Source organism: Saccopteryx leptura, chromosome 10 (genome assembly GCF_036850995.1).
Source record: "Saccopteryx leptura isolate mSacLep1 chromosome 10, mSacLep1_pri_phased_curated, whole genome shotgun sequence".
Classification (NCBI taxonomy): domain Eukaryota; kingdom Metazoa; phylum Chordata; class Mammalia; order Chiroptera; family Emballonuridae; genus Saccopteryx; species Saccopteryx leptura.
The window spans coordinates 58,588,036-58,607,087 of NC_089512.1; the positions used below are offsets into that span (position 1 = coordinate 58,588,036).

Genomic DNA, 19,052 nt, shown 5'->3' on the forward strand with positions numbered 1-19,052 from the left:
GCTGTATAATACCCCATTGTGAAGATTCCCCAATTTCTTTAACCAATTTGATAGCCAGTGGGTTGTTTCCAGTCTTCTGCTCTTAGAGATAATGAAGTAATGAACAACCATATATGTATGTCATTTAGTAACTGTAAGGTAAATTCCCAGAAGCAGAATTGCAGGGTCAAAGGTTAAAGCATTTGTCATTTTGCTCCTCTGGAATGAAACATTTTTTATTCCTACTAGCAACATCGCAGTCTTTTAGCTGGTGTCTTTCTAATCTAGAATAGTAGCTCTTACCCAGTTAGAGCCAATACCCCCTTCACCATCTGGATATGAGATTCTAAGACAGTATAACCTACTCAAAGTCAGAATTAAAAAAATCAATATGATGCTTTATCTGGGAATATCAAAGAAAATAAAATAATTTATAATAAAGAGGCACTTCAATATGTGAAATGCTTGTGTAAGATTACACTACAAGATGTAATGAAGTCATTAGATGACTGTGCCTATATTTGGACTATCGGGATACCACACACCAAATGAACACTGATACTGATGTGCTCTGTTAGTGATTCAGGACCCATGAGCACAGTTGCCACAGCAGATGTGATTTTCCAAAATGGTGAAACATACAAACAAACAAACAAACATTCCTCCTGGTAAGGTTCTGAACACAACAGAAGACAACTTTCTCATTATTTACACAGTAGTTGTATTTCTGGAAAATTCAGTTTATTAAAATCATACAAACACTTCTTTGTATTTATATATAAAATGGATTTAAGTTCTAGATTTAGATGATGGTAAGCAGGTTTTTCTCCTACTTGAATGTTCAGTAGGATATTTGAAAGTCCTATGGGATACAGAACAATTCTTTCTTGCGTGGGACTGTCCTGCCCTCCTCCACTAAACGCCAGTAGGACGCTAAGCCATGGCAAAGAAGTAAAAGGTCTCAATTGTTCAATGCTTTCTCCTGCCCTGAGAACTGCTGCTGTGGGGTCTATGGAATCCATTCCATAGACCAGGATTTGGTGAACATTTCTAGAATATTCATTTCTGTTTCATCATGTTCCACTCTGTTCAGACCCTCCAGTAGCTACTCATATTGCAGGACAAATGCAACACCCTCAGCTGATGAGACAGAGTATGCAGGCTCTTTGGCTGGATTCAATGCTTCCTCTGAGAGTTGGGTATTGAAATACAGTTTTTTTTGGGTGAATATAGCAAGTAGGACCCAATGCCTGGTGTTGCGTTTGGCATATTGAAAGGTGCTCCTGATCACTTGTTCTGATACGGCTGCACAAACCCCAAATTTTTATGACACTTTGAGTTCTGAAACTACTAATTATCAGATAGTTTAAATATTTTTATTCTTGAGAGAGTCAGAAGTGTTTAGTGGGATCCATCTTAAATGTATTTATTGTGCATAGTGCTCTGTTGAAGATAGTCTCTAAGTTTCAAATGCTGGAGATGCCACTCTCCTGGGGCTGTGATGCCCTGTGTCAGAGCTCCTTTCCTGGTTACTCTTTAGCTGCCCTGAAATGCCTGTGAAGTTTTATGCCTGGAGCAGGCTGGCAGGCTATAATGACTCAATCATAAAATGTCCTCATGACCTCGGTGCCCAGGCGGCTCTCAATATAATCTAACAGTCAAATGGTTGTTTAAATGACTAAGCTGTTGTTGTGCTTCAATTTTCCCATGAGTGAATAGGGGTAACCTGGCTGCTATAGGTACTATTTTGTCATATAGTCGAACCTTTGTCAAAGTTTATAATTATGTAGCTTTTGGAGCAAAGTCTGTCTCTGTCGCTAGTGCATTAACTCCGTGAAGGCAGGAGTTAAATTTGATCCCTACTGGGTTTCCAGCACATCCTACCAACCTGTCACACGGAGGCTTGAAACTATTCACTGGGTAATGAGGGCCTGCATAAAGGCTGTTATGTAGTTACCAATAGGTAACACATTGTAGTCTTACTAACCAGGGCTAGTATGCTTTCACTCTCACTCACTCACTTATTCATGTAGGGTTCTGACAGGAAAATTAATTTTCTTCCAGCCCTCAATTTGGGCGGCAAAGCCATCCCGACCACTTGCCCTGGGGTCAGGCTGCGCTTGACTCCGTTTGGAATTGCTAGCATGCTTCCATAGACGGGAGATGTGCACAGAAGCGGAGAATTCATTATAACCGGCTATTCATCCGTGGAGATGGTAGATACTGCCCGTGGGCAGAACGCACCTGGCGCTTCCCGGGTGGAGTCTGTTCTGTGCGCTGCGCCCCGGGAGATGGGCCGCAAAGGGGGCATTGGTGCTTTTTACAAGTTCGGGGAGACCCCCGGCTTCCTGTGGGGTGGTCGCGCTCCCACTCCCTGCTCTGCCAACTCTGATATGAAGCCCAGCATCTTCTGGGGTAACTTCTTCCAGAGACTGCTGGGTAGTTGAGCCGGCCAGGATCCTCGTCCAACACCCGGGGGAAGCCACAGCTAGCCCTGGCTTCCCTGAAAGCTGAGGGTGTGGAAGTAGAAGGCGGGGACGGGAGGACGCAAAGCCCCCGGCGCGGAGGCACGCCACCGAGGCGCACCCGGGCGGCGGACGCCCCGGGAGACCCGCGACGTCAGGAGCGCGCGGCTCGCCAGGGTCAGAGTTGCGCTCTGGTCCAGGATGACTCAGCCTCGCTGGGGTCGGTCTCCACTGCCAGTCCGCGCGAGGGCTCGACAAAGTTCCCAGTCACACTCCAGACTTCGCGCGGGGGCAACGGGCTCCGAAGCCGGTCCCGAGAGCGCGGGGGAGCCCAGTTCTCGGCGCCGGCAGTACCCCGGCTCCCTTCACCTCGCCGTGCCTCTGCTGGCCGCCCTGGGCACCTCCGCGGTGGCTGGGGTCCGTGTGGGCAGAGAGTGACCCCTGGTTCTCAGAGGAATCTTTTAATCCCAAACCCAGGGAGTCCGCCAGTCAGCAAGGACTTGGCGCCGATTCTGCTTCCCTGCCGAGCCCTGACATCCCGCCCCGCCACTCACCGCAGTCGCGCGGGCGCCGGGCCTCAGCTCGTCAGAGTGCGAGCTGCTCGGAAGCCCCGGCGGGTTCGCGCGCGCCAGGGCGGCCCCGCGCCACGGCGGCAGCGCCCCCCTCCGCGCCTTCCCTGTCAGGCGCTGCGGCCGGAGCAGCCGCTGCGGGCGGCCACGCAGCCGTGCCCTCGCTAGAATCCGCTGAACCCGGTCCCATCCCCGCCCCATTCGGCCCGCGTGCGACCCGGCGGCCGCCGCCAGCTCCTTCAGACTTTTGCCTCTTCAGCCGCCCTTCCTTCTGGAAAATTGCGCGGCGGGGGTGAGGGGTGCGCTACCTTAGCCTCGGCAGCACCTGACCCCGCCGCCCTCGAGCCCGACTGGGCAAGCGACCTCGGCTCGGAGCTGTCCCTGGCAAAGTGCGGGCAGTGCCCAGCCCTCGGCCTCGCTCCTGCGCCCCCACCTCCAGCCCCAGCGTGGGGTGCCAGGGCTGGGCACTGCCCGCGGCCAGCCCAAGAGTCGCGCCCGCGGTGGCGGACTGCGGAGTTGTAGAGAACTCGGTGCCCGCAGTGGACCGGGCGGGGCAGGGCACGCTCCGCCGCGGCCAAGGACACTGGAGTTTGCGAGTCCCCGCCCGCGCGGCGCCTCCCACCCTCCCGCCGCGGCGGCCGGACTCCCCCGGGCCGCCGAGGCGGGGCGGGGCTGCGAGAGGCGCGTTTCCCTCTCTCCTCCCCCGCCTTCCTCCCTCTCCACCTCTCTTCCCTCCCTCCTCTCCGCCCTCTTCCCCCCCCACCCCTCCAGCTCCTTTTTCTGCTCCTCAAGTGAGCCCGGTGCGCGAGAGGCAGGCGGGGCGGCGTGGAGCAGGCAGTCCAGCGCGCTCGCCCACCGCCCGCTCCGCTCAGCTCCCTGCGGCCGCTCTTGTCACCGCCGCCGGCGCGTCGGAGGGAGCCCAGGATGGCCGGGCCGGGCTCACAGCGCCGCGCGTCCCGGGGGGCCTCGGCGCTCCTCGCCGCCGCGCTTCTCTACGCGGCGCTGGGGGACGTGGTGCGCTCGGAGCAGCAGATCCCGCTCTCCGTGTAAGTGTCGGCTCCTGCGCGGCCCGGGGAGGGGACCCGCCAGCCCGCGACCCGCTGTGCCCAAGTTTGGGCGCCTGCAGGCGCGGCTGGGCAGGACCTGCCCCGGGAGTCGGCCTCGGCTCTCGCACCTGCCTTCCAGGAGCGGAGAGGGGCGGTGAGCCTGGGATGGGATCCTTTAGCCCCCACCCTTCGGTTGGAGAGTGAGACCTGGAGAGGCTCACCTCAAGTGACAGCACCAACTTTGAAGCCTGTTTACCGAACCCAACTTCCACCGGCCGTTTATTTACCCCCGTCTATGCTATCTTCACTTCTTTTGGGGGGAGGGGTGAGGGGTGGATTTCTTCTGACTAGTATTTGCCAGGTGATAGATACCCATTTTCAGGTGGGTGAGTTTTCAGGCATTTATTCAAATAAAACCCAGTGATCGTTTTTAGAGAGCCGGGGAGACTTTGCGCATTCTGAACTATGTGACCCACCCCTCGGGCCCCCTCCCGCGCTGCGCTCTGCAGTTTGGTGCTGGCAGTTTCTGCCAAGGCGCTTTTTCACCCCCCCCCCCCCCCCCCCCCCCCCCGCCGACCAGTGTATATCGCCGGGCTCCTTCAGCCACAGCCTATGTGTGCGTGTGTGTGTGTTGACTGTGGCACCGGTGTTACATTTGTTCCTGTGCCCTTTCTCCCTATAGGGTGAAGCTTTGGGCCTCCGCTTTTGGTGGGGAGATAAAATCCATTGCTGCTAAGTACTCTGGCTCCCAGCTTCTGCAAAAGGTAAGGTTTCTGTGGTGGCAGGAAGTGAGGATTTTTTTCCAGCACAGAAAATGGAGGCAGTTTTAGTTTTCCAAACAAATGTGAACCCTAAGCAGCATCAGTTAGCAGAGGTGTCCCTGATCCCTCGGTTTCTTGGCAGTGACTTCTCCCTACCAACCGGTTATTTTTAGATGACACTTCATTCTAAACACAAAGAAAAGCAGGATACTCACTGGCACTGTCCTGGCTGGGGCTCGGAAACTGAGTGTTCCTGCACAGCTCCCCTCTCCGTGTCGGTATTGCTGCTTCAGTGTGAGAGCAGATGCTCCTCTGGCCAAAAATTGCTAACTTCATCCAAGGGGCAGAATCAATGCCTATTTGATGATGTCTTTCACCTCGCCTGCATGTGAGGCTGGGATTCAGTGTATCAGAGAAAGACGCTGCACTATTGTTTGTCATCCCTGCAGTTGTACAATCCCATTATTCCCCAATCATCTAGACCCAGGGCTGGGATGCATTACATCATTACAGATAAGGAGAATGAATATGGTTATCTTTCCACTCAGCTGCACTGCCGGGTAATAACCTAGGAGAGTCGTCCACAAACTTAAGCAATTGTTTGGCATCCATATAATTCTGGAAGAGTAATGAGAATGGAGAATTGATTATTAGGCTTTTATCAGAAGCGGCATCAATTTTAATTTAAACAGACAGCATTATGCTTAAAATTACATTGTGAGATATATGGTCTTTTGCCCTCCTCTCCAAGAAGAAAAGAAAGAAATGGTCTGGGAAGGAGAGATTAGAGGGGTTAAAAGAATTTCAAGTTAACAAATCAACAGGGTTAATCCAAGTATTTTCTCAAAGATAGAAAATAAAATTGACCTTGAGGGGATAATTTTTGAAAATGGGTACAAACAGCTTAAATTAAGTTAACTTCAAGCATTTTTAAATGTGTTTTTTTGCGCCAATGCAACATATGTGTTATGCATGCTGCCTGGTAACCAAGTACGTATTTTATTTATGGCACTCTGCTTCAGAGAGTAGCATTTTTGGGGATAGTATATGAAACAGTTTGTCACATGAAATTTAAATATCAAATACAACATCAGCCCACAATAGAATGTTATTCTGGTTTAAAAATTTCCAATAGCCATACTCTTTGAAACTGTGCAAAGATTGTTTGCTCAACTCTATTATTTGGCGAAGGAGTTCATTGACTTATAGTGGTTGATAAAAATTTGAAGCTATGGTGTGCCTTTATGGACAATGATAATTTTCGTAGCTGTGCATCTCCTCTCAGTTTATTGGAATTGCCTCTTTGCTAGTATTCTTTTACCCTGGACCAGTCTGTACCCTGCTTTGGCATTTTGCCCATGTGTCAAATGTTTTACCTGAAGAGTTCTAGACTATCGCCTTGTCTGTGTATTCTTCTTATGCTTTTAGAGACGAGGGTATTTGTATAACTTTCAATAAATATTTTTTTATCTGCATATTGTAGTTTAGTTGTAGCAACTCTGAAAGAATCCCTTCAGAGCCTGTGACTATTTTCTTGGTTGTGCTTACAGATCTTCTGTTTCACATTTTGTAAGAGCACAGAAAATATGTTTTACCTTCTCTCTGAAGTTAACACACATGCACACAGACAGACACTTGCACAGACAGACTTCTCTCTGAAGTTAACACACATGACACACTCACAGAAACTCGCACACTCTCACACACTGCACAAAGCCCCATCAACCATATTATTGGCTGCTCTATAACAGCAAATTGGAAGCAGCTAAAATGCTTCTCTTACCTTCTCATCAGCATCCTTTCTGATAGTGAATTCACCAGCCTAGCTTTGCTTTTGTCATGTCTGTAGCTTGACAATTGTATAATTATATCCAGCTGTTTATGGCTTTGTTGTCATTTCTTGCTGTTGCCTGGCATGTTTTAATCTGATGCGAGGGGAAGGTGAGGTGTTGCTCAGCATAGGTGCCAGGGTGGTTATCTGCTCTCAGTCTTGGATTGCGATCACCTGCCATGGAGTCCTGAGATACCCGTGGCTTTGGCTTGCTAGACAAGGACTTCCATAAATGATGGGGCAGGGCACCTTAGACAACCTGGGAGCATTTTTACAATTATCTTTTGACTGTCTTCTATTCCATTACTCCCAAATATGACTATTTTAAAAATTAGCAAAGAACATTGATTTTAGAGAGTTCAGAGGGTGAATGAGAAAAGCTCTGAGGTGTTCAGAGTGTGGGAGGCATAACATCATTTGGAAAAGCAAGGAAACGGTTGCCTTTTTCTTGTTTATTTTCAAGTTTCTGGCTATTTGCTTGAGAATTACTCCTCTAAGTCAAAACTCCAGGCATCCTTCCATTATATCACTGCATCTTTAACAATTAAGACATCTCAAAATGATTTAGAAAACTTGGTTGAAAAATGCGGTATTAAGGGACTCAAAGGTGACAGTACTGTGTTGCATAATAGACTAATTACATTTTTAAGGCATGGACATTTAAACTTGAATTTCAGTTAAGTAAGGTGTACCTATACCACTGTATAATTTTATGTACTCTGTGTAGTTTCTCTAATTGACACTTCATGTTGTGACTGATGCAGGATGTTCATTTTTCACATGGGAGTTTAGTAATTTTTGCACCAAACTTTACAAAGTAGTTATTGCGAATATAAAGGAGAAATTAGCCACCTATTTTAAGGTGTGTGAAGACAGGGAAAACTGCTATTTTGGTAACAGGTTCTTATTAGGTAATTTAATTGGAGGTAGCAGTACTATTACTGACTTCATCAATGTAAATACAAATATTCAATAATGTTCATTTTATTAATTGTATCTATGTTTAATACCATGGCTTTTGTTACCTTAGCTTATAATATATTAGGTATTCACTGCGAGACTTTTCTTATTTTTTCCCTTTTGTCTTTGCTGAGCACAGGAATAGCAACCTATTAATTCCTTACAAAGAAGCTATTTTTGATTTTACAGAATTCAGTAGTGCGTGTTTAGCAAAGTTGTGTGTTTTCGGTACGAAACAGAGGTGCGTGGGACTTGGGTGTTGGAGTTGGAGTGAATCTGAGAGGCTTGAGAGTGGATGTGGGAAGGGGGCCCTGGACGGAACATGCTGGCATGCTGCTCATGTCCTCCTGAGCTGCAGATACTGCAGGGGTTTCGATTCACTTCACCCTTTAATTAACTTTCCTATTTGACATATTCATGCCAGCATTCAGCTGCCTCTATCTTGCTACAATTTTCCCCAAAGAATGCTCTTTGTTTGAGTTCTTTTGGGGAGGCATAGCTTCATTACCCTCTAATGTTGGGACTCAGTGAGAAGTATTCAAGTAGGTCCAGTAACCTAGGCCATTAAACTCCTGGGCTCCCACCCCTAACATTCACAAGAAAAGGCATTAAACTTGCACGATTCTCATTTCATCCCCCTTAGGGACAATTGGGTAGGAGCTGGCTGTTTCATTCTGTTTAGTCCTGCATTCAGGAAATGCGTGTTGATGGGAATTACATTTTCCAGAATTGTGATGATAAATACACAGCAGAAATACAGGTAATGTGTGCCTCTGCTATTAATGCTAGAGGAAAAATTGACATTTACCTTGGACGCCTCATGCAGCACTTCTTGGAATGCACAACCAGGTTTTTTGTTTGTTTGTTTGTTTGTTATCCACTATTTATTGAGAGAGGCTTTAATACACAAATTTGATGTCTCTTTCCACAGGACAGAGTCAGCAAAGTAAAAGGTTGGTTCCTTAAGCCATTTTGATAATTAACGACTTTTTATCAATGTGGGAATCGATGGACTTTTGAATAATTAAGTAGGAGTGGTCACTTGTCAGGAATTGGGTAGCAGTGCAGTGCTGCCCTTAGGAATCCTGACGCTCTACAGATTGCTTTTATGGGGGAGGTGCTACTCAGCTGAACATTTTGTTGAGTAAATAGTTATTTGTCATCCTGCAAGATTAATGCATTCAACCTATGCTGCCGCTGCTTTAAGTCACAGCACCACTTCAATTTCGGGACTTTTCCCAGGGAGATGATTTTTTTTAACGTCTTGAAATCTCGGAAATGACAGTTTTCATTCTTTGAGGGCACTTTATTGGTCTCATTAGCGCAATCGTCAGGACATTAGCAGGGCAGGGTAAACCAGGTAGAATTCCGCATGAGCACCTTTCCCATGTATATATCTAATTGCATTTGTAAATTCCTAAGTGGTCACTTGCTGTCCAAAGAAAGGTTTTTTTTCTATGGCTTTGTTCAGTTGTCTGAACCTCTTTTGTTCATTTCTGTTTCTTCCTTTCTTTTTTTTTTTCTGCTGCGTATATTTCTGCTTTGCTATTTCTCCCATTAGGAATTGATATAGTCCGTGTTACTCGGATTTACACATGCTCTTCAAAATTAAGGGAAATGAAAATAGAGGCATGGTTTTCTTGTCAGAGGCAAACTTCAGGTTTTTATCCCAATGTGGTAATTAATTGTGATCAATTACTATGGTGATATCAAACTAGTTTTATCTTATTTATTTTAATACCAGGGTGCTTTTAGGCAAACACATGAGTACTAAGTCACCTAATAATTATGAAATTTGTCAGGCACAGGCAAGGACTATGAGTTTTTCCAGTTTGTGATAAAGACTGAGCTGTGTATCAGGATGAAGGAAACCGTTGCCCCAGCACCTGTGGCCCTGCCCGGTGTTTCTTTGTCATGCAGTTCGAAGCTGGAAGCTCGTATTCAGGGAAGTACAGGTTTGGGGTTTTAGCCTTTCTCTTTTTCAGTTCCTGATTGATCTTCAATGGTGTTTTGTGCTCCCACTTGTGTTGACCAGTGCAGAGCTTGGTGTGTTGGGTGTACTTACAGAAGCGTGCATCTTCATGGGGATCCTTTGCTTCAGGTCTGTCATTAGTCCAGATTTACCACCACAGGTGCCCATAAGCAGGCTTTATCTTTATTCAGGGACACACCTCTGTGGCATTTATTTCAGCCTGTCCCCTGTTTTGCAGTCACAGTGCTGCTGGAGCAGGCTCTGGAGTTGAGAACCGCAGCCGAGACTTCCAGCAGATCATGTGTTCCCTGGGACACTGATGTATCGCCGAGGTGTGCTGTGGCTGAGACTGAGGAAAAAGTGAAATAGATGTTGTAGATGCCAGCCTATGAATTAGCATATGAGATTCCCCTCCCCCACTTTAATGTCATTTTTATACAAGAGACATGATGGCCTCTGTTTCATCTCCAGTGACTGGAGTGACGGCGGGAAGAGGTTCCTCATACCGGGCACGAGAGGAAATCTGCACCGGCTCTCTTTGGTCCATGGGAGTAGCTTCTCCTTCAAGGGAAGAAAATGATGTAGAGGAGGAGGAGGATGTTTGGTGTCCCTTGAATTTCCTGAGTCTTTAGGGACCAGCAGGTGGAGGGTGGTCGTATCTGAAGTGTAAAGCTGAACTCCAGGGCCTCTCTTTGACAGTCCTCTGCCTGGGCCACACCGCACTGTGGCAGATTAAGCATCTGCATAGCTGGTGTGTTTTAGGGGATTTCTGCCTGCATGCCCATCTGCTTTTCAGAAGGAAGTTATTCTACAAATACAACTTTGAAAAGGGTCTAGTATGTTTTCAAGAAATGGTAAACATTTTGATTTCCATTTGCTTTGAACAACACTTATGAGGTACTCATTCCAAGGCAGTTTAAATAAGATATTACATTTAGAATGTGTGTTATATTTCTGTGTTGCATAGCTTCCCATTTACCTCAAACCAAGATTATGAAAATAGCTCAGAAACCAAACTATTAATGGGCATTTCAAGGCCAAATTGGAAAGGAGCACATTATCTCTTGACAAGAAATAGATGGCTATTTCTTCACTTTGGGCATTTGGTATTAGAAAACAGTACTCTCCTAAGGTTAAAAGAGCTGTTATCCATGAAAATGATCCAGGTAGGCAAGGTGGGCAGGGCCAGAACTGGCTGTGGGTTCACAGAACAGCCCTCTGGTTATCCATTTCAGGGGAAGCAACTGCCTGTCGATATTTGGTGCTTGCACATGTCATTACCATTATACTTATTAAGTTTGTGTGTGCATACGTTTGCCAGTAAAGATGGATGCCGCTCATCACAGGATGTGCCAGATGCTGCCTGCTGACGGGGGAGACTGTCCTTGTCCTCTTTTGCTGCTAGAGAGAGCAGCCTGAGGGAGCAAACCAGGGTGTGAGGACAGAACCAAGTGACCCCTTCCACCAGGTGTGGATTTGTCCAGCATCTGAGATTTGTAGGCAGCTGGAAGCTGAGGATCTGCTCAGACCAGGAACAGCTACATAATTTGCAAAGCCCAGCATGAAAGGAAAATAGAAGACACCTTATTAAAAAATGAAAAGTTACATACTAGAGCTTTAAATTGAGCATGGGGCCCATTGGGCCTGCAGAAAACCCACTGTGGGAGAGACCATCCTCATTTTGGCTTCCCCACCACTTTCTGTTTTCTTAGCCTAATTTAAGGTTTCTGGCTGCAGTCAGTTTAGGGGGCGTACTTTGCCCATCTTTGTCGTAATCGGTTGAGAGCTTGGAGCATTTTTAGAGATGCACATCTTTGGAAACGCAGGGTTGTTAAAGGCAAGGTCACTGGCCTAGGAGCAGTGGCATCTGTCTTATGTTTTCTGTAGGTTTTTTCCTGAGTGACCTTGGGCAAATCACTTAATCAAGTCAGAAAAACAGGTAGCATTCCCTGCGAGTCCCTGCGTTCCAGGGGGGGGGGAAAGTATGATAAGTACTTTACATACCTCATCCCATTCAGTTCCCCACCAACCTAATGAAGCAGGGACTACTAGATACCCCACTTTACAGGTTTAGAAGTTGAGGCTTACAGAAGTTAAGCAGCCTTCCCAAGGTGACCAAGCTGAGCTTGCAGAGTCTGCATACCTGGCCATGATGCTGTGGTCTCTCATCTTGTGTGCTCTTCTTTGACCTCAGTTCCTGTTTGAAAAAAATGTGAATAATACCTGCATTTCTTTACCTCATGGGTGTTTGGGAAGATTAAATGAGATAACATCTGGGAAATTACTTCAGAAACAATTAAAGCCTGAGATAACAGCGGAGAGGACAGGGTTTGGAGTCAGAACTTGGATTTGAGTCCCAGATCTGCCATTTCTTAGCGGGGTCACCTTGTAGTTTAACATTTCTGAACCTGTATTCTCAAATGTAAAAGGAGACCTAGACCTTTTGCTTTACAGGCCGTGGTGAGGAGTCAGTGAAATACAACATGCAAAGCATCCAGCACACAGCCTGGCACAGAAGAGCTTCATGCCAGCTAGTTGTTGAGGTCCTGATTGTTTGCATGACACAAATACCAGCTCTCCAGGGAAACTTCACTAAGAACCTGTGGGCCTGGCTGCACACATACATGTGGACTGAGTTACCGAGCAAGTGCATGAATGGGTGAGTGCTGGGTGCTGGCACAGAGGAAGGGGATCCCACCGGAACCTGATGAGCACCGAGTGGGACCAAGTACTTCACAGCAGGAAGAGGCGGCAGTAGACACAGCATCTGCCCACATGTTAACTCTTCTTGAGGTCAGCTCCCTTCTCCCTGAGGGTGGAGGAGTTGTCCAGAGGAACCCTTCACGGGAGGTCTTCCCATTTTCTCCTCCCTGGCTCGCCCTGCTGTGTAGGCAGTGGGTCAGGCTGAGGACTGGCTGTCTGCACTGCCCAGAGTGAGAGCCCAGAGCACCCAGCAATTTCTCCCACTTTAAAGTGCACCCAGAAGCCAGCACAGACACACATTAATCCAGATGTCCTCCTGGACAGCATACCACGCATTTCCTCCTGTGAGATTTCTGCTTGTTAGGCCTTGGGGGACATGGAACTTCTCCCAGCTGGTTTCTTGGGAACAGTAGTAGAGGTTAGACAGGGGACCAGGTACCTCGCTGAGGCAGGGTGGTCTTTTCTCCAATCAGGTGGGCAGTAATGCATGGGGACTACCACCTGTCATCAGGAGGCACTGAAAGGAATCCATATTCCTTGGCTTTTCCCGCTGGCTCTGCTTTTCAGAGCTTTCTTGACATGTTCTGTTGTGTTCTGGCCTTTGAGCATCTGCACTCCCCTCCTGAATTCCTTAAAGATTTTGAATGCGTGACACTTCTTAGCCTTCTTTGTGTAAACACAGGTACCAACATTTTGAAATTATCAGGGGGATGCTATTTTATTTGCATAACTTTAAAAAATTGTTTATGTGTTAAACCATTATAATTAGCACCAAAAGTCAGCTAAGAAGTCAGTAATGCAATAAATGCGGTTCCACTTGGGCCGTACTGTTCAGACACCATGTTTCCCCCTGTGTCATAGGGCTTCCAGAGGACTAAAGGAAATAACATGAAGTATGTGGTTTATAACAATATGTAGCATGTGGAAAGCCGTAGCTCACTTGCTACTTTCTCATTTATAGATTCTCATTTTATTATTAAGCAACAACAAGAGAGAGTCTTGGAATTTTAGTCTCTTTGATCTCATGATGAGTTAATAAAATTAAGTCAGTGTGTGTTACACACATTTAATGTGAGGGGCACAATGGCAAACAATAGCATTTATTATATCCCTGAAGAGGTGAATGCCTTTTTTGCTTTTTCCCCCCAAAATGTCCTCATCCTGTGCCTCGTACAGTAAAGGCACGCAGTTGTGGGGTTCACGTTTGTTCCTGCTATAACATTGTGCTGTAATTTGCAAAGGAAGGGGGGAGTCAGAAACGCTGGGCAGGCATTTGGCTCTGTGTCCCTGAGCCATCCAGAATATGCTTTTTTCATTGTGTTATGTTGAGGCAGAGGTGGAAAAATATTGCAAAAAAGAACAATAGGTATGGGAGGCAATAAATCCATTGGAGGTAGGTAGTCTTCGGCCACGAGTCATAACATACAGCTTTACTCTTGGCTTCCTACCAATTTCCATTGTCAGTGAAATTTCTGTTAGCACAATATGATCGCATCACGTACGAACAGCTCAGTGGGCATGGGTTTTTGCCACACTAAACAATAAACAAAAGTCATTTGGCTGCTGGGATGGTGATGCTGAAGTTTGAATATTCTTTTTTGGTTCTGGCCTGGGCTCCTGTCAGGACGTTATGTTTTTGTACACTGGCCCAGAGGGCACACTTTAAAGGAATTACTATCAGGAAATTATTAAAAGTTGTAGGGTGTGAGCCCTGATTAGGTAGCTCAGTTAGTCAGAGAATTGTTCCAATATGCCAAGGCTGTGAATTTGATTCTTGGTCAGGGTACAAACAAAAAACAAACAATGAATACATAAATAAGTGGAACAACAAATCTATGTTTCCTCTATGTTTCCCTCCCTCCCTCCCTTCCTCTCTCTCTCTCTCTAGCCAATCAATCAAGCAATCAATCAATACATTTTAAAAAAAGGTGCATGGTGTGTGTGTGTTTTAATGTATATGGTTTGTTTCCCTTTGTTGATAAAAACTGGTAACTCCTTTAAAATCCCAAGATCTCTGTTTAAGTTCAAGTATTTCAGAACATCAAGAGTCATCTGAAGTAAGATGGTCACCCTGAAGTAAGATGTAATCCTCTCAGGAAAGGGCTTGTAGCTCACTAATCTTTTTTAAAAAAAGCCAATAATACACATTTCCCAGAATAGGAACTTCAGAATTAGAGACCTGTGCTGGATTTTCTAGTTAATGCAAAATTTTCAGGGTTTTTTTGCATGAAGCAAATACCCTGTGAATGACAAGAAAAATATATAGAGTTAAAGAGAAATCAGAGGGTTATTGATTTTAGAAGTCTTTAAAGAAAGGTGGGTGGTGTTGGGAGGGCAGAACTGTGTGGAGGTGTGAGTCTGGATCTGACTAGTCTGGGTTTGAATTTGATGCTTCCACTGACTAGTTATCTATCTGACCCTCAGTGTTCTCACCTGTCAAGTGGACATAGTTGTACTAACTTCTAAGGTGGAGTTAAGAGGTCTGCCTGAAAAGCTGCACACAGATGCTTAGCCCAAAGTGGCTCTTAGGAAATGTTGAGAAAATGTTGGCTGTTGTTAATGATTATTATTCCACAGTAGCTGCTCCCACGTACCAGGGCATGTGGCTGTGAAAATGGCAATTTGTCCACTTGGAGGAGAGTTCACGGGCCATCCAGAGGCCTTATTTGGAGACCTCCACTAAAGTTGCCCAGCCCTGAGCCCCATAGTACTTCTTAGGCAGTAACCCTAATAGTGACATAGGTGCTTTATATTTGTATTTTGTGCTATGTGCTTTAGTTGTACTATTTCATTGAATTCCTCACGGCCACTTCTGAGGTTGGCTCTATCGTTACATCCATGTTAGAAGTGCAGAAATGGAGACAGAGAATGTGACTTTGCCTGAGGTGACATAGCTCCAGGAGCCAGAGGCAGGTTTGTGAATCCTGGTCAGGTGCGTGGGCTGGGCTGGGCTGGGCTAGGGTCCGAGGAAGGGCATCTGGGCACTTCTTAGGACCAGCATTTCCCCCGTGCTTTCATTATAGCCTGGTGTTGGCCCATTGGGAGGGTTGTTGGAAACTTCTTCCTGCTCTTGATTCTTTCCCCAACTGAATTTTTGGTCTTGTTTGTGTACGTTGTCATTTGCTTTCATAACGCAGAATTAAAAGAAGCAACAGCTGGAATGAGGGGAGAGCCCAGTAAACCCTCTGGCCTTTTATGATTTTCTCTATTATTATAATAAAATGAGGTTGTTTATCTTTTGCTTTTCTTCTGGGTCAGCTCGTTAGGTTTGACTCTTAAGAATCCTTTCTGAGAATCTCATTGAATTTGGTTAAATTTCCCTTTGTGCATTTCCCATTATGGTCATGGATGGTCCTGTGGAAGAGCCAGCTTGAGCTCTGGGACCTTGGGACAGGAATGATCTGGCTTTGCAATCCAGCTTGCCCTGTAGCCAGCCGGGCCTCAGGTACCAGATGTGTGAAATGGGGTCACAGTGAGAATTTCCTTGTTGACACATAACAGTCTTATTAGCACAGAACTAGAGATTCAGCAAGTGCCTTCTAATTTTTAATCCCTTGGTCTTTGTTGTCCCCATTCTTTGTCTCCGTTCTAGATGTCTGATGATGCTTGGTGCTTATTTATTTATTTTATTCCCATTGGGGAAGACACAATTCTGTTTTTCTGCATGATTGACAGCTAGGTGAAACCCTTGGACTCACCAGGGTCAGTTTTATTTTGCGTGGGATGAGTCTGGCAGGTCTGGGGATGTATGATATCCTGAGGACCCCTTATCTCTTTCAGTGTGGGGGGGTGGGGGGAGGGTGTTGAGAAGGAGGCAGGTGAGCTAGACTTTTCCTGAGGGCGGGCTGGCTCTTTCAGATAGGAAAGGGTCCTCCTTTGGCACTTAGTGCAGAGCTGTCTTTGGGGTGGGCTTCAGGGGTTGTTAATGAATCTGTGGATGTACAGATAAACACAGGGAGGGCCAAGGGGAGCCTTTGCCTGGTGCTCACGCGCTGGCTATGGGAGTCAGAATGCTGTTGAGCAAGGACCAAAAACTAAGTCCTTCACATCCCTCTCTTCATTTATTCCCCAATGCTGGGTTTTATGAGTTCCTAGCATCAAGCCGTGGATGCCGCAAAAAGTCGGGGACTGCCTCCCAGCTACAGCAATCCAGCTCTGAAGCTCTGCAGGCAGGTCCCTCACCCACTGCCCTCTGGGTGTCAGCAGGGACTGCCAGACTGCCGAGCCAGCTGCTGCTCACGTCTTCCCGCCAGCGACCCCCTCTCGCCCTGGGGAGCATCCCAGCCCATCTCGGTCACCACCCTGAAATCACCGCCAAGTCTCCCCCAGAAGCCTCCCAGCTGAGCTGTGGGGATCCCAGTGCCGACGCAGAGCCAAGCCCGGCAGCTGCGGCGGGAGCACTGCAGCGCGAGCAGGAGGACCGCAGTGCTGGGCGGGTGCACGAGGAGCACCAAGCGAGACTGATGGGGCCGCGCAGCCGCCACCATCAACCTGGGGGAGGCAACACGGCACAGGCAATTAGGAAGCTGCTGCAGTTAATTCTATGGAGCGCTCCAACGTTACATTCCAGTGACATTAGGGAGAAATGTGGATTTTAATTTCTGTCCCCTTCACCTTCATGCGGGGCCATTACCTGACCTTCTCTGAGGCCCTGCCAGCGTCAAGACATTGCACGTTGTTTGCTTAGAGTGATCTCACCTGTCTTTTATTTTGTATTTGTTTGTTTATTTTTTTACACCACTGGGAGTCCGTGCATTGCAGATGATCGGAGTGGCTGGTTCATCCATTGCCTGTGCCTGCAGCATCCACAGAGCGGCACTACCACCCCTGGATGACACCCAGGCTGTGCCCTGCATGGCTTTGTCCCGCACCTCCGTGTGGGCGGAAGCCTGTGAGTGGCCATAAATCGAGTTTGGGTTATTTGCATTTGCTTTTGCATCCTGCAGGTGCTGTTGCCACTCTCTTCCCTAGGCCTGGTCCCGGGATCTGGTGAAAGCCTGCACCAAGCACAGCCCCTCTGACATGAAGGGGAGCAGCTGGCTGTGAAGTGGGAATTAAATTATATGAATTTAATGGGGGCAGTTTTGCCAAAAGATGTTTAGCTCCAGCCCTCATTTCTTCCAGTGTCAGACCCAAAAGAGTGTTGCATTTTGAGGCTTTGGGAGGATTCCTGCGTCCAGCTCATCCCTGGAACATTAATCTGTGGAGGCTGTGAGGCTTGCAGGATGATTTCTGCTCTGTAGAGCACCCTGTGTCATGTCACACTCAAGATTTGCCATGTGGCCTTGACCGGAATCCTATGCCCGCCTTCTGCCTTGCTGCTAAGCCTGTCAACTCACTCAGAAGGGAGTGAGAACCAGTCCCTCCTCCTGTGGGTGCTTGGGGGGCCCGGTGGCATGCCCCAGGTCTCATGGTGATTCCGGAATGCTAGCTGGGTCATGCATTGGTCAGGGCCTTGAGCCCACAGAGGGAAGGAAGGCACTATGTCCGAGGACAGAGAGAGGCAGCCACTAGCCCCCTATTCCTCCGCCCCCTGTCCCATACCTTTCTAGGTCCCCTGCTGGACTGCACAGGAAACTGGTTTGCAATCTTTCCTTGGATTAAATCTCATGTAAGCCTGAATTTTACCTATAGAAAATGTTTCCTCAGTGTGTCTCTTTTTTATTTTTATTTTTGGATTTTTCTGAAATGAGAAGCGGGGAGGCAGAGAGACAGACTCCCGCATATGCCTGACCAGGATCCACCTGGCATGCCCACCAGGGGGCAATGCTCTGTCCAATGGGGCATTGCTCTGTGCAACCAGAGCCATTCTAGAGCCAGAGGTGGAGGCCATGGAGCCATCCCTCAATGCCTGGGCCAACTTTGCTCCAATGAAGACTTGGCTGCAGGAGGGGAAGAGAGAGATAGAGAGAAAGGAGAGGGGGATGGATGGAGAAGCAGATGGGCGCTTCTCCTGTGGCCCTGACCAGGAATCAAATCTGGGACTTCTATGCGTCGAGCTGATGCTCTACTGCTGAGCCAACCAGCCAGGGCCAGTGTATCTCTTTTTAAAAAAGATTTCTTATTTATTGACTTCAGAGGGAGAGAGAGAAAAGCATCAATTTATTATTCCACTTATATGTGCATTCACTGGTTGTTACTTTTGTGTGCCCTTACTGGGGATCATACTCACAACCTTGGTCTATTGGGACAACACTAACCAACTGAGTTACCTGGTCAGGGCCCCCTATGTATTGCTTTAACAGCCAAAATATTTGTCCCAATGTACCATCAGGGCACATTCCTCTATTAACATGATCTACATAAATGAAGCAAGTAGAGGACAGAACAATTAATCAAATGTTTATTCAGTGCTGATAAACCCATCTAGAAACCTGGGGCCTCAGCTTTCTCCTTTTGCACATAGAGGTTCACATGAGCAGGTGCTTCATTTGGGGTAGAATATTGTGGTTTGGGAAAATCTTTAGCTGTCTTAACAGACTTACAAGACTACATTTGCTTTTAACCTAATGTTAGAAATGTTTTCTTCCTTCTTTCCCTCACTCTTTCTCTTCCTGCTTGAAAAGACACCTATTGCATACCCAATGAGGCGTGCAGAGTATGTTGGGTACCAAAATCCCTTTGGGGCATGGCTACCTTTCACTTCCTCATCTGGAATGCCTCAGTGGCAACACACTGCTCACAGTCGCCAAACACTCCAGGCTGTGTCATGCCTCGGCGCCTTGGCCCCTGCTATTCTCGCTGTCTACATTACCTACCCTGGTGC

The 19,052-nt window shown here is 47.2% G+C and overlaps 1 protein-coding gene across 2 annotated transcripts in view; it reads left to right on the forward strand.

Annotated features, from left to right (window-relative positions):
- Nucleotides 1–3,773: 3,773 nt before the first annotated feature.
- The window catches only part of CACNA2D3 (calcium voltage-gated channel auxiliary subunit alpha2delta 3), a 1,028,076-nt gene continuing 1,012,797 nt past the window's right edge, over nucleotides 3,774–19,052 (forward strand). For both annotated transcript variants that reach the window (XM_066350330.1, XM_066350329.1), the window contains exons 1-2: nucleotides 3,774–4,059; nucleotides 4,742–4,823. In XM_066350330.1, the coding sequence (XP_066206427.1) occupies nucleotides 3,938–4,059; nucleotides 4,742–4,823 (204 nt within the window). In that variant the 5' untranslated portion in view covers nucleotides 3,774–3,937. The remainder of the gene's footprint in view (nucleotides 4,060–4,741; nucleotides 4,824–19,052) is intronic.